The following is a 15,012-nucleotide window of genomic DNA, read 5'->3' as shown; positions in this document are numbered from 1 at the left end:
ACTGCTACTTGATTGCAAAACACCAGAGAGTAAACAGAGAGAAACAAAAGAACAAATATAGAGCTAGGACAGCAGAGATTTTTGCTCCAGGAATAACAGTGCTACTAGGCTATTGGAGAATCTTGGGGAAAGAAATCACATAATTTTTTTATGTGACTTATGTGAATCACACGTGTTCCTAACTTCATGTATCTGTAACATCAGTAAGAGAACCTCCAGGTTCCCTTCTGGCATTAAAATTCTACACCTCAGAGATTTCATTAGGGAAATGGCTCAGAATCCCCTTCTTCTCGTGCTTGAAGCATAAAATCAGAAAAAGCAGCTCCCCAAAGTCAGCTATAGTCTATTAGTCATTAGTGAGATTGATTTCAAACCCACAAGCACTGCTTTTGAGCTCCTATTCCAAGAAACAGCCTTGCTACATCCGACAGATCAAGACGGAACTATATGTGTGTTTACTATCGCTGAAGGCAAAGTGTAGAATGTAATTGCCAACTCCACACTCCATTCACCAATTTGACAAAAATAAACGTTCAGAACAGCTACCAGACCTGGGGAGTTTTGGTAGCTGAATCCAGATACTTAAAAGCATGCTAACAACCTGAAGTGACTGCAGGATGTGGGAGGCCCTTCAAGATTTCCCAGTGCCCTTCAAGTCTGAGCCCTTCATTCCCAAGGCCCTCTGCAAAGTGTGGTCCTGACTGGTGCTCCCTTGTTACCTGGCCCCACTCCGTCCAGATACTCCTGCCTCACTAAATACCCCTCAGTTTCACCACGGGTCCATCTGTCTGTCAGTATCTCACACTCTCCTTCTCTCATGATTCATTCTGCCTGGCCTGAACCATCCTTCCCTCTCTGATTTCCCTTCCCTATCTGACACCCCACACCTGCCTCCCCTCACCCCCCAGATTCCTCTTCCTTCTGAGTCCACTTAAAGTCAACTTCCTCATGAAATGCCTTCTTTGCAGCATGAATACACACCACTGCCGCTTCCCCTGGAAGGGAAGTCTGCTCTTTCCTTCAGAGCGCTTATTACTACCTGCAATTATTCTTTTGTTTACCAGTTTTGTATGTCTCCGTGGCTGGTAGTGGCTCAGTGGTGAAGAATCCGCCTGCAATGTGGGAGATGTGGGTTTGACCCCTGAGTCAGGAAGATCCCCTGGAGGAGGAAATGGCAACCCATTCTAGTATTCTTGCCTGGAAAACCCCATGGACAGGGAGACCGGCAGGCTACCGTCCATGGGGTCACAAGGCATCGGACAGGACTGAGTACACACACCTCACACTGGACCACGAGGAAAATCCCCATCATATTTTCAGTAACAAGTTAAGGACATGGAAAAATGCTGAAGACACTATATGAGAAAACTGCTGACAAAAGTTTATCTTGTTTAAACAGGAAGATACCAAATTTAAAAATATATACATTTATATATGCATAAAACAATATAAGGACATATATCAAGGTATTAACAAGGATGGTATGATTATAGGTTTTTTTAGGGGATATGGGGAATCTGGTGACAGAAAGAAATAACATATAGTATGCTAAAAGTAGACAATCACAAACATAAGAGTGAAAGAAAATGTACAGATGAAGAGTAAAACAGGACTGTCAAATAATTAAATTGATTTAATAATCACAACGGAGCTAAGAACACTGATTATTTGGGAAAGTTATGATACATTTGTTAATATACCAATCAGTTCACATCCCATATAACATCAACGGAACACAACTGTGGGTGGAAAACCAGTAGCCTAAGACTGTAGTCCATATCTTGGCTGCACTTGAGAATCACACGGGCACTAATGAAGCTGAATCAATCAGCATCTCCAGGAGGCAGAGTCTTGGGAATCTGGATATTTTAAGAGCTAGGAAATTCTGAAACAAAGCTGAACTGGAGAATCACCAAGTCAGGATAAATGAAGTTAAAGATCGGGTTTCTTTTCAGTAAAGCTTTCAGATAAACCAGGAACCTAGGAAGCAGAGATTCAAATGATAACAGATTCTGCCAATAGCTACTGCCTCCTGCAAATCAGCAAGCAATCATAAAGTGCACACAGTGAGGAAAAACCCATGCAGCATGTGATGGTTTGTTCAACCACACAAATTTCAAATACCAAGGACAGGAGTAAGTCTTGGAGTAGCATGTTGTCTACAACTCAGAACTCAGCCTTGATGTCACACAGTAAAGCAATTTAAAAAAATATATGAGCAGAGAAGATACACAGACATCTCAAAACCTGTGCTCCACAACTGAAACACCCAGAGCCACCCCTCACTCTTCCTTAGAATTTAGTTAACTTCTCTCTCTTCCCTTCCATGAGCCAGTCCCAGGGCCAATCAGATTTGTGGATTAAGAGGGGACAGAGAATTCACAGGGAAGGCACACTAAGAGAAACTACAGAAACTTAACTGTATATCTAACATATTAAATGATTCACATCCATTTGGTGTGGAACAGAACATCACACATACCTCAATAAACCCCAGGTGTGAAAACAATTATTCATAATTATAATGATCAGGATCTAAGTCCTTAGGAAAGAACTTACATTCTGTTTCAGGAAACAAAAATGAGAGAACATTAGACTTTACCCTTGATATGTTGAGAACAATAAAGAAACCAATTATGACCTCATTTTATGAAATAACCTTGTAATGTAGGGATCATTCCCATTTTAAAACCAGACGGTAGAGGCCGAGAGAACCAAAGTAAATTGCTTTTGTCATACTGTATAGTAGTATAGCCATGTTTAAGTTTGGATAACTGAAATATTTCCTTTGTTCATGTCATGCCACAATGGCACTTTTAAAATCATTTTGGTTGGAAATATTTCTAGTTTTGTGCATGCATGTGTATATGTGTTTGCAAGGTAAAAATCATCTGGAAAACCACCACTTAGAACAGTGGTTTTCAAACTGGCTTTTCAATATGATAGCATTTCTCCTCAAACAAAAAAATTCCTTGGTCACATAGAGAACAAACTATGTGATCCCACCGGGAAGAAGGAAAAGGGGAAGGGCATGATAGGGGAAGGAAGTAAGAGATACAAATGTATAAAATAAATAAGCAACAAGGATATATTGTATAGCACAGGGAAATATAGACATTATTTTGTAATAATTTTAAATGGAGTAAAATCTATAGAAATATTGAAAGGCTTTGTTGTCCACCTGAAACTAACATAATATTGTAAATCAACTATACTTCAATGAAAAAATAAAAGTTAATTAGCTCATCAAGAAAAAAAAAATTTCTGGGACTTCCCTGGAGCAGGAATCCAGTGGTTAGGAATCCACCTTCCAATGCAGGGGACTTGAGTTCGATCCCTGGCCAGGGAACTAAGATCCCACATGCTGCGGAGCAACAAAGACCTGATACAGTCAAATAACTAAATATTTTAAAAAGAAAAAAATCCCTGGGAACCCCAATATGTAAATACAGAGCTGCTCTGTTGGAAGGGCAGGGGGAGGTGGGCTGAAGCCCTACTCCATCCCTACTTGGCATCCCTATTACTCCATCCCTACTAAGGCAACTTCTCAGACAGCTGCATGGCCCAGAACACCAAGGAATGCAGACTGAAAGAGCACTAGTCTATGTGATCTGTGTCACTAGACTTGCTGTATAAAACCAATGTCCCTTTAGTGATGTTCAACAAATGATACAAAGTTATATACAGGCATCTTGATGCTGGTAAAAATGTAATCAACTTGCTAACACCAGACTGCACTCAAGTAGGTTTACCCCTTGTTATCCGATGACAAGCTCCACGCCTCTGAGTGCTACAAGCCTTAGAAAAGAGAAAAAAAGAAAGTCTACCATTTTGCAAGGACCCCAAACATATTTTAGTGCCTTTTTCTCCCCCAAGAGTAATGGTAGTTTTTATTTTTCTATCTTCTCAAAGACTGGAATTACAAAAGAAAAAATCAGATTTTTAAATATACAAAACACAATACATAAAATATGGAAAATATATAGTTCAGGCAGGAATCAAAGATGTGAAGATATTATGCATGCATTTATTCATTCACTGATAGAAGTGAAAACATCTTGTTCTTAATGCCCAGGAGTAAGCCTTCAGAGATAAAGAACATAAAGTTACCCTCAGGACTAAGAGGCTAGAGACAGGACACAAATATGAACTGACAGCACAGGTTGAACACAATTTTAAAAAAACTCCTCATGGTTGTACTTACATTTAAACTGCTTTAGAGATTTGTAATTTTGAGGGTTTTTTTTTTAAAAAGGTTTTCTTCTTAATTACAAGTAACATAGGATGGCAGATACAGGCTTAACTCAACCTCACGATCAAAAGACTATTCTTACAATAAATTTTAAATGACACGGCCATAAAAGCCCAAATGAAACAAAATCCAGTTCAGGGTGATCCAAAATTAATATAAGTTCCTTTTTTTTTTCTTTAATGGAGTTTGCCTTTTTTTTTTTTTAATTGACTATGACATTTTTCTTGACTTTATATTGAACACAAAGAAGCAGTCTGAGATTCCTTTGGGATCGCCCTGACCCCGCTACGGACGATCCTCTATTGTACAACTTACTCAAAGCCGACTTTGTGGTCAGAGTGGGAGAAACTGTCTGAGTTTCTCTTGGTGTTAGCTTCATTGTTTTAGATGAAGCCATTTTGGGGGACTAATTCACTGGCTTTTAGCGCTTAAGGGACTTGGGTGTATGTAAGTGATTATTCCCCCTTCCCCCAACTCTTAGTATATGACTGTGGGAGATAAATGGAGAGGAGGAATGAAACGAAAGTTGGGTTTGTTTCCTGATGAGCTTGTCCATCTATTCCAGAAGTTTGTTTGTTTTTGTTATTGTTTTTCTTTTAATAGACACTTGAATTGGAAAAAGCTATGCTTAGCTATAGGCTTCCCTGATGGTTCAGGCTGTAAAGAAACTGCCCGCAATGCGGGAGACCTGGGTTCAATCCCTGGGTCAGGAAGACCCCTGGGGAATGGCTCTCCACTCCAGTATTCTTGCCTGGAGAACTTCATGAACGGAGGAGCCTGGTGGGCTACAGTCCATGGGATCGCAATGAGTTAGGCACGACTAAGCTACTGACTAACATTTTTGCATACTTCACAGGCTCAGCGGTAAAAATATGTTTTATTAAAGCAAAATAGCTTTACTAGAATTAATGCTTTAGTCTCACAAAAGTGAAATCCACTTCCATACTGTGCACCTATGCAGAGAAACAGGGGGAACGAAGATGGTCTCATTGACTTAAAGTAACTCCTCAAGAAGCAGATCTGTCCAGATCACAAGCTGCAGATCAGGGTGCAGCTGAGACAAGGAGGAGATGGGAAGGTGGGCAAAGTATCAAAAAGGAACCAGTGGAGGCTCTCAAATTCCTTTTCCGTCGATTAAAGTCATTTATCAGAACCCTGTCCTTGGAAAATGGTCTCCCTTTCCAAAGTGGGCCATTCTGTTTCAGCATTAAATGTTGAAAGTTATGACGAGAGTCACAGGCTGGCTCACTGTGTCTCTAACCCACAATGGAATAACCAGAGTCTTCCCCACACAGTCTGGGTGCAGAATCCTAGAAGTTCTGTCATTAGGCATAAAATAAAGGAAGAAAAAAAAATATTTTTTTTCCATTTCCTCTTCTAGGCTCAAAGACTGTGTGTCTGACCCTTTGTGGCCTCAGCCTACGAAGCTCCTCTGTCCATGGAATTTTCCAGGGAAGAATACTGGGGTGGGTTGCCATTTCCTCCTCCAGGAGATCTTTCCAACCCAGGGATCAAACCTGCATCTCTTGCGTCTCCTTCACTGGCAGGCAAATTCTTTATCACTGAGCTACCTGGGAAGTCCAGTGGAATATCACTCAGCCGTAAAAAGGAATGAAATCGGAAAAAGATTCTTAGCCTGACTCAGTCTTTAGTTGGGAGAATTTGGGCTAGCATAGGACAGGAGTGTCAGTCATGGTGTGGGGGAGGAGATATTTTTGAGCAGTGGAAGCTGGTGAGCAGCGCATGGTGCTGAGAGGGGGAGAGGCAGAGAGGGGAGCTAGGATGTGGGGGCCCAGGTGAAAGGGGTGCTTCCTGATGAGACTCTTCTGCCTACAAGGGTCTGCTCACGTTCTACCTGCTCCACAGAGCACAACCTACTCCCAACCCCGTTTTTTCTTTTTCTGAATTCCCTGAGAACTTCAGTATATAACATATAAACAACTCTTGATTACACTGTCATCAGTTCTGTTTTTAAAAAATTCTGGTTCACTGGTTCCTTCTCTCTAGGAAGCCCTTAGAACGACTGTCATATTCATTTTGGCTCAATCATTTTCTACTTAATGTTGATCTATGTATAAAGGTATCTTTTACTCCCAATTAAGCTATCCCCCCAAAGAACAATTTTTTTTTTAAAGTAGCCCCCACTGAAGTGCCCAACAAAGTGATAAGCACACAGCAAGAATTCAAGTAGTTGTCAGCTCTAAAGCCAGATGATTATACTAAAAGTACATAAGGTCTCTAGTTAAATAAAGAAATAAGTTAGAGATCAAAAAAAGAAGAAGAAAAAAAGACTATATTTAAAAGCTCATCACCCAGCTATAGTGCTTGAGGACTTCCCAATGTCACCAACATTCAGCAGAGAATGAAAGCAGGGAACAGTAAACACGAAGAATAAAATATTTTGGAACATATGAATAATATGAACAGCTGATCTCCTTTCTCAAAGAGCTTAAAACAGTTTCCAGGAACTAAATAGCGGTAACCCTGAAGGGAACAAGGTTATGTGTGTGATAGTTATGGAGAGAGCTGGGAACCAGCATGGGCCCTCGGTCCACAGGGCTGCATTGAGGACATGCAGAGGAGAGACAGGACCATCTGCTGAGCATCTCCTGACAGCATGCTATGGCTACCACGCTGGGGTGTCTGACAGGTGGTAGAGTTTAATCTTCACGATAACCCTTCATCTTTACAGATGAAGAAATCGAGGCTCAGGTAGGTTAAGCAATGTGTCCAAGGCCATGTGCCTAGCAGTAATGAACAGAGAGAGTGAAGATCCACATCTGTTTATCTCCAAAGCTTTTGCTCTCTCCACTAGGTAGTCCCAACCTCTCCTAGAACACTTTTCATTCTTGCCCCCCAAATAAAGCCAAATGATTCTGTCTTTGTGAGGAAAGAAGAGGTAAGAACAGCTAGCTCTTCCGTAGTTATGGAGTCAGGGCAGGATTCAGAAAATAGAGTTAACATTAGTTGAGAGGCAATTATGAACCAAGAACCATACAGGCACCTTTAACACATCATGTGATTTCACCCCAATAACCCTAAGAGAGGGAACTTGAGGTTAACATATATGAGTTAACTGAGGGAAGTTAGCTTACCCTAAGGCATGATGCTAAAAAGAGGGAAAGTGAAGCGGGGATTTGAACAGGGCCCATCACGTCTCAAAGCCTCTTTCCACTGCCCTCCAGCATGCACTTCCATTTCTTCTTCCCATAAATGCCCAAAACTAAAGTTTGGGAAACACCACCTATTAAGAGATCTGCCCAGTAATTACATAACAGTTGAACCAAAGGGAGTCTGCATCCCACAGGAAATAAAACTATCATCAACCAAAGAACTGAGTAGGCAAAGAGAAAGAGATTTGCAAAGTGTATTTAAAACTGCTGCTACCCTGCTACCCTCTGAACCCCTCCATGAATCTAATGGACTTTTTGTTAGGCAATGTCACTGAGGTTCATCACCAAGTTACATCCCCAGTGGGGCTGGAGCCACTGTGGACAGCAGATGCCCCTAGATGGACTTGACCATGGCTGGGCAATGACATATGACCCAATCCAGTCCCAACAGCAACACAGCGATGGAGGCCAGAGAGTTATCATAGGATGAGGTTGGTCCATGAGATCCGGTCCTTTTTGCTGAGCTGGCTCAGACTCAGGTGAAAATGTCAGCAAACAGCTCTCCACATCAGGATAACTCACAGTGCTGACAACTTAGCCATGAATCACTAAGTAAACATACTTCTATCTCCACCAGCTTCCCCAATTTCGTCTCCAAGTTAAGCAAAGAGCCAATCTCCTTAAAAAAGATGTTAAATCCTTGGGACCTGCGATGAAACGCACCAGTAGCAGCTTCTAAGGGCTCGATCCCACCCACATCTGGCTCTGTTTGGGAGCTAAATTCAGCAGAAGTCTCCAGGGTCAACCAATGACCCCGAATAAAAATAGTCTTGGAAATCTGTCACGGAGCAGGAAAGGAAACAAGACGGCAGGGTGATTCACTCCAAATGGCAGCTCCAAAACCCAAATTCTCATTTTTTTGTCCCAATATGAAGCCAATGTGCAAAACAGGCCCAGAGCAAACTGTCCTTTTCCGAAGGCCTCTAAAAGTGGCTGCCAAAGAATTTCACATGCAAGCCAAAAAGATTTAGTGCGCCATTCACCTCTCCTGTGACTCCAACCAACTACAGCTACTTTGCAGGAGGGCTCTGAGCCAATCACAGGTTGACCCGTGCTTGGGGACCACCAGAGTCCCTGAGGTTTTTGCCCCAGGAAGCAAGAGGGGCCATCTGTCTTATCTAATTTTCTGAGTGGTCAAACAGCCACAGAAAGGGCACAGAGGCTGTGTGGCAAGTGAGAGAGAGAAATAGCTATCACCTCTTCATTGCCTTTCTACTAATTCTAAAACTCACTGCTCCAGCTCCTCTCCCCCATACTGAGGTTGTATTAAAATAAGAACAATATTTTGAGATGACTGTACGCTATTTTTTTTTAAATTAAGAATTCCACGGGCTTCAGCCAATATTTGATGGCTTAATTCATTTTTGTTTTATTTTTTACTTTATGGCCACGCTGCGTGGCTTGTGGAATCTTAGTTCCCGGACCAGAGATCAAACCCAGGCTTTTTCATCAGTGAAAGCATGCAATCCCAACTCTAACCATGGAATTCCCAGTTCACTCATTTTAAAATGTATTGAAGGCATAGATGCTCAATCCTAGAGCATGATAGAAAATGCAGAAGGACTAGAGGTGGGTTTGTTTCACAGCCACTCACCTGCACTTGCCCCTTCCAAAGCCCTGTATCTAATGTGACATTCATAATTTATATTCTTTTCCTTAGAGATGGTCCCCCTCTCCCCAACTGAGTTTCAAAGGACCACACAACCTGGATCCACCTCTGGACAGGCTCTGGGGCTTTGAGGAATCTCACAATTTGGTGGGAATGCAGGCATGCAGAGAACAACAACAGAACACGATAAATCCTAACAGTTATGGTCAAGTGCCCATGTATCCTGGGTCCACAGGTGAGGGCATGGTTAACCTGTGCCTTGGAAGACTGGGAAAGACTTCTCAGAACTGGTCTTGCAGAACCACTAAGAGTGTGACAGGCAGGGAATGAGGGCAGGGAGTCAGGGGTGGACACCCCAGGGACTGAGAACAGCCCAGGTCAGTGGTTCTCAACTGGGGCCAATTTTGCCCCCTCGCCCAGGAGATACTTGGCAACATCTGGAAACATTTTCAGTTGTCATCTGGGAAAGGAACAGTGCTCCTGTCACGGGGTGGGGGAATCCCCAGGGGTGACCCCATGAACTTTCACCCACCAGCCTCCTCTGTCCATGGAATTTTCCAGGTAAGAATACTGAGCAGGCTGCCGTTTCCTACTCCAGGGGATCTTCCCAACCCAGGGATTGAATTTGTGTCTTCTGCAGCTCTGCGCTGGCAGGCAGATTCTTGACCACTGCACCACCTAGGAAGCCCAGGCAGAGGCCAGAGATGCTGCTGAACAAGTGACAACACACAGGACAGCCCACCCCCCACCCCCACAACAAAGCCTGACCCCGCTGTGTTGTCAACAGCACAGAGGCGGCGGCAAGCTTGGTCTAAGTAAAGAGGTGAAAGACGCTGTGTTATATTAAAGGTGAGAAGTTGCCTGGAGCTTTGGTAAACACAGGGCTTCCAACCACTACCTTCACGGAAGAGAAGAACCAGTATGAAAAGAGGACATGTTAAATTTCTAAAGAGCCAAGACGTCAGGCTGGGTGGATGCCTTATTCTCAAAACAGGAATCACCACCAACAAAGTCAGACGCTGGAAGCCTAAGGTGGGTTTCCTGCGCTATGAAAAGCACTTCTCAAAAGTCCCCGGGAACGGCCATCCACACTCCTCCTTGCTCGTGGATGGCTAAGGTGTGAGTAAGAACATGGTGAGGCCCTGGTGCTCTATGTGGCGTGGAAGAAAAGGAACTAAAGGCTCCAGAGAGGAAGCAGCTGTGAAGAAAGCAGAAAGAACATAGTGGGGATGCCGTGGATGAAGCTTCAAGTGGCCGTGCGGTGGGTTGGTGGGAACCAGGCCTGACCATGAAGGTGGGAGGCGCTTGTGCAGGCATCTTACTCCTTGATAGGACCCTGGAAGCGGAGTGAGGAGGCTACCACCACCACCAAAGCTGAAGACATCTCTGCCTCCACTCAAAGGAAAAACAAGGCTTCCCTGGTGGTCCAGTGGTTAAGAATCCACCTTGCAAAGCAAGGGGACACCGGTTCAGTCCCTGCTCCGGGAAGATCCCACATGCCGTGGAGCAGCTGAGCCCGTGAGCCCCAACTGCTGAGTCTGCGCTCTGGAGCCCACGAGCCACAAGTCCTGAGCCTTGCACACCCTGGAGCCTGTGCTCCGCAACGAGAGAAGCCACCGCCATGAGACGCCCGAGCACCGCAACTCAAGAGGAGCCCCCACTCGCCGCAACTAGAGAAAAGCCCATGTGCAGCAGCGAAGACCCAGCACAGCCGAAACCAAACCTAAAAAAAGGGAAAGCAAATCAGTAGAACAAATCTCCCCTGGCAAGAGGCTTGTAGGAGGGAGACAAGACAGCCCTCAAGATAATAGTAGTTTTGGGCATAAGGGTAAAAAAACCACAAGCTGAAACCCCTTCTCAGATACACTGACACATGCTAATCCACATCACCCTTTGAGTCTCGCTTCCTCCAGACCCACATGCACAGACACATGCCTACAATGATTTTTTTAAATGATAATAGTCAAGGGAAAGTGACATCAATTGTACAGATGTCTAAAATAGAGCATTTACCCAAGAAAGGAAGAGAAAGCCGGGCTGGTATCAAAATAAGCTAATTCTAAACGGACAATGTCACAAAAGCTTAAAAAAAAATGTTGTCACAATGGGTGCTACTGTCGGAAAAATTAAAATTCGGTTTGGATGACAGAGACCCCTGATACAACTGGAGCTAAAAGTGCCTAAATGCACATCACAGGCCATAAATGAAGCAAAGGGGCCTTGAAAAAAGCCAGACAGAGAGCAAAGGACAGGACATTCCAAACAGAAGAGGAAACGCTGCAGCCTGGGCAAGGCAGGAATGATGGAGCGTGTGCACTCCCCATTGAGAGATGAAATACACTCAAATTTCACCTCTATTACAATCATAAATATACACTTAGTACGGACCAACTAGGCTTCCCTGGTGACCCAGTGGCAAAGACTCCGTCTGCAATCCAGGAGACTCGGCTTCGATCCCTGGGTTGGGAAGATCCGCTGGAGAAGGAAATGGCAACCCACTCCACTATTCTTGCCTGGAGAATCCCATGGGCAGAAGAGTCGGGCAGGCTACAGTCCATGGGGTTGCAAAAGAGTCAGGCATGACTAGCAAATAAACAACAACAACGAACCAACCACCTGTATTTGGGGAGATGAAAACATTACACGACATAATAGTACCTGGATCTACAGTGGGTTTCTGGTCACATTCTTCAGAGGGAAACAGACATCCCAAGGTCACAAGAGCATAAGCCCAGGAGTCCACACAGCTAAACACTGGAATAGTTTCTGGAGGGGCATTGGGGTGGTAGGAAATTCAATCAGAAGGAGGCCTGCTTTCCACCTGGATCATCAGGATTTACAGCTGGGGAGGAGGCAAGGGTTTGGCTACCCTTTAACGACTCCTGGGAACCAATCCTCCCAACTTTTAAGTAAATCATCAACAATCACTGAACCTGTGCATTGAGAATTGCAGCCAGTTCTCAGAGTGGTCGAGTACACACACAGGTGAGAAACATGTAACATCCGAATGTTGACTGAACCAGTGACGGGGAATAAAGGTAGACCTAGAAACCTAGGCATTAGCCAAGGTCATAATAATGAGAGCTGATTCCTCCCACAACTCCCCAACACCTACTCTTTTGCTCCGGACAGCTCAATTCACTATCACCCAAAGAGCAAGCGTGTGCGTGCTCAGTCACTTATTCATGCCCAACTATTTTCGACCCCATGGACTGTAGCCTGCCAGGCTCCTCTGTCCGTGGAATTCTCCAGGCAAGAATACTGGAGTGAGTTGCCATTTCCTTCTGCAGGGGATCTTCCTGACTCAGGAATCAAACCCGCATCTCCTGCATTGACAGGCAGATTCTTTACTGCTGAGCCACAAGAGAGGCCCCGTCACCCAAAGAGAATCAGCTTGTAAACCTCACTCCTCTGCTGGCCACTTTATCCATCTGGAATGTTCTCCACCTACACAGATCTTACGCATCCTCTTCAACTCCTCTCAACCCCTCCTCTAGAAGGTGTTTCTGAGCCAGCCTAAGGCATCTCTCCCTCTGCTGAACTCCCAGAACAATTAGGTTGTCCAATTACTTGGCAAAGAACTATCTCAGCTCTATAAAGCTTTAACTTGTCTGTTGTTTTCTTGACCTAGTATTTAAATGAATAGAAATTTTCATTTTGCCCCCTATCTTTATTACTATGCCACACTGTTGAGAGGTAAGGATATACCTGATAATTCTTTGGATCCTCCCATCTTACCTCCTGGAGCAGTGTTCCTCAATCTTCTTGGCACCAGGAATGGGTTTTGTGGAAGACAATTTTCCCTTGGCCCGGGGTGGGGGTGGGGGTTGGGGGGTAGGGATGGTAGTTTCAGGATGATTTAAGTGCATTTCATTTGTTGCACACTTTATTTTTATTATTATCACATCAGCTCCACGTCAGATCATCATCCCAGAGTTTGGGGACCTCTGTCCTAGAGTATCCTGCATAATACAGAATTAAATTGCAAAGTTCTAAGTTCTCTTCTGAGCTAAGTTATGCTCACATTAACAGTCTTTCTTAACAGTCAAGTCTAACAAGGCTTTGCAACCAATGATATGTGAAAGCAAAAAAAAAAAAAAATGTAATACAGAAGAATCTTGGAGATCATTATTTCACAAATTAGGAAACTCAGACATGCAGACTGGCTCAAAGTCCTTTGCAGTGGTGGGTGAACAATAGTCTGTGTCCCTGCTCCTTACTATGGCACATAATGAAGCCTGGCTAAGAGCAGATGATGACTATGGGGATTGCAATTTTGAAGATTAAAAAAGTTTTAAAAATTCTTTAACACCGGAACTTATACTGAGAAGTGGGATTAGTTAAGCATCCTAACCTAGATTAAGATTTTCACAAATTTAGCACAGCACGGAGTGATACTCAAATCGTGCAAGAAATGGGATCAGGACTTTCAGGAAATGCATGCGCACACACACACACATACACACACACACACTCCCCCTTAAACACACACACACACACACACACTCCCCCTTAAACACACACACACACACACACACACACACTCCCCCTTAAACACACACACACACACACACACACACACACTCCCCCTTAAAAACTCATTTTTAAACTCCATTTACTGTAATTTTTTTAAGTCAAACTACTTTAAAGCTCTGCTTACATATATTACTTTCTCAGGAGTGTAATAATCACATGTAAAAACCTTTCTAAAACAAATTCGCCCTGGAAGCCCATTCCGGGGCGTTGAGTTGTGACTACATTCTCAAGGATGTTAGTAACACAAGGGCTCCATCCACAACTCCTTGAGGGAAAAAAAAAAAACTGAAACCATGAATGCCTTGTCAAATTCAGACAGTTTATCTTGGCACTGGCAAGCAGAGCAGTCTCTTCGATGTCTGGAAACGTGTCTAATTACGTTTTTAGAGAGTAACTAAAAAATAGCCAGTGTCCCGGAACAGACGGCTCAGGGATCTCTCCATAGCATCCTGAATGACGTGATGGAACCACGCCAGGAAAAGATAAATAAATAAAGGAGAAGACGAAAGCGAAAAGAACCAAGTGTGAAACCACAATGAGACCCCCAGTCTCTCCGCAAAACAACCCTCCAGTCTTCCCAGGGGCTTGGGGCCGCCAGGACTCTCCCGAAAGTTTTTATTTCCCTTTTGTTTCCATTAGGTCACCCGGCCCGCCCACAGTATTTACCTGGGGGCAGTGCACTAGCCTGCCCGGCCCCAAGCGCAGCCTCCAGCTCGGCACACCCCCGATACCCACCCTTCCGTCCGGACGGCACCCAAAGACACCCCTTACTCTGGAACGCGCAGCCCCGGAGCTCGGCACGCCCCTTCCACTCGGATGCGACCGCACCCCGGTATGCAACCAGAGAGCTTAGCGGACCCCGGACACCCCCCGCCGCACCCCGAATCCGGCCACACGTCAAGGGCGCCCCCTCTCGGAAAGGCGCAGGCTCGCGGCACTGCGCACGGCCGCTCCGCCGCCCTCACCTGAGCCGGAGGTTGGCCATGAACTCGGGCATGGAGACGGTGTCCATCAGCACGAAGTCCGCCTTCCCGAACTCCAGGCTCTCCTGCTCCGCCATGGCGCCGGCGCACGGGCTCAGGTGGGCGCGGACGGGCTCAGGTGGGCGCGCTCGGACGGCGCGGGGGGCCGGTCCCCGGGGCGTGCGGCGAGCTCGGGCGGGGACGGGGCGGGGCGCGGGGAAGGGGGCTCCGCGGCCACTCGGTGGGATCTGGACCGGACGGAGGCCGCTCCGCGGCTCCTCGGCGCTCTTTGGGCCGGCGCGGCGCACCCGGCAGTTTCCGCTTCTCCCGCGGCGGCGGCCCGGCGCTGTGGGGGGACGGGACAACGAGACGGAGACGGCGGCGGCTGGTCCCGCCTCTGGCCTTGGTCTGGCCCCCGCCCCGCGACCGGCCCGCCCCGCCCCGCCCCGTCCTGTCCCCGCCTCCCGGCCTCCCCGCCTC

The 15,012-nt window shown here is 45.4% G+C and overlaps 1 protein-coding gene across 1 annotated transcript in view; it reads right to left on the bottom strand.

Moving 5' to 3' along the window:
* MYO1D (myosin ID) overlaps nt 1-15,012 on the bottom strand; it is a 358,148-nt gene that overhangs the window by 343,032 nt on the left and 104 nt on the right. The window contains exon 2 of the mRNA XM_070478704.1: nt 14,536-14,878. Within this exon, the coding sequence (XP_070334805.1) occupies nt 14,536-14,630 (95 nt within the window). The 5' untranslated portion in view covers nt 14,631-14,878. The remainder of the gene's footprint in view (nt 1-14,535; nt 14,879-15,012) is intronic.

Source organism: Odocoileus virginianus, chromosome 17, assembly GCF_023699985.2.
Source record: "Odocoileus virginianus isolate 20LAN1187 ecotype Illinois chromosome 17, Ovbor_1.2, whole genome shotgun sequence".
Taxonomy (NCBI): domain Eukaryota; kingdom Metazoa; phylum Chordata; class Mammalia; order Artiodactyla; family Cervidae; genus Odocoileus; species Odocoileus virginianus.
This window is presented reverse-complemented; position numbering and strand designations above follow the sequence as displayed.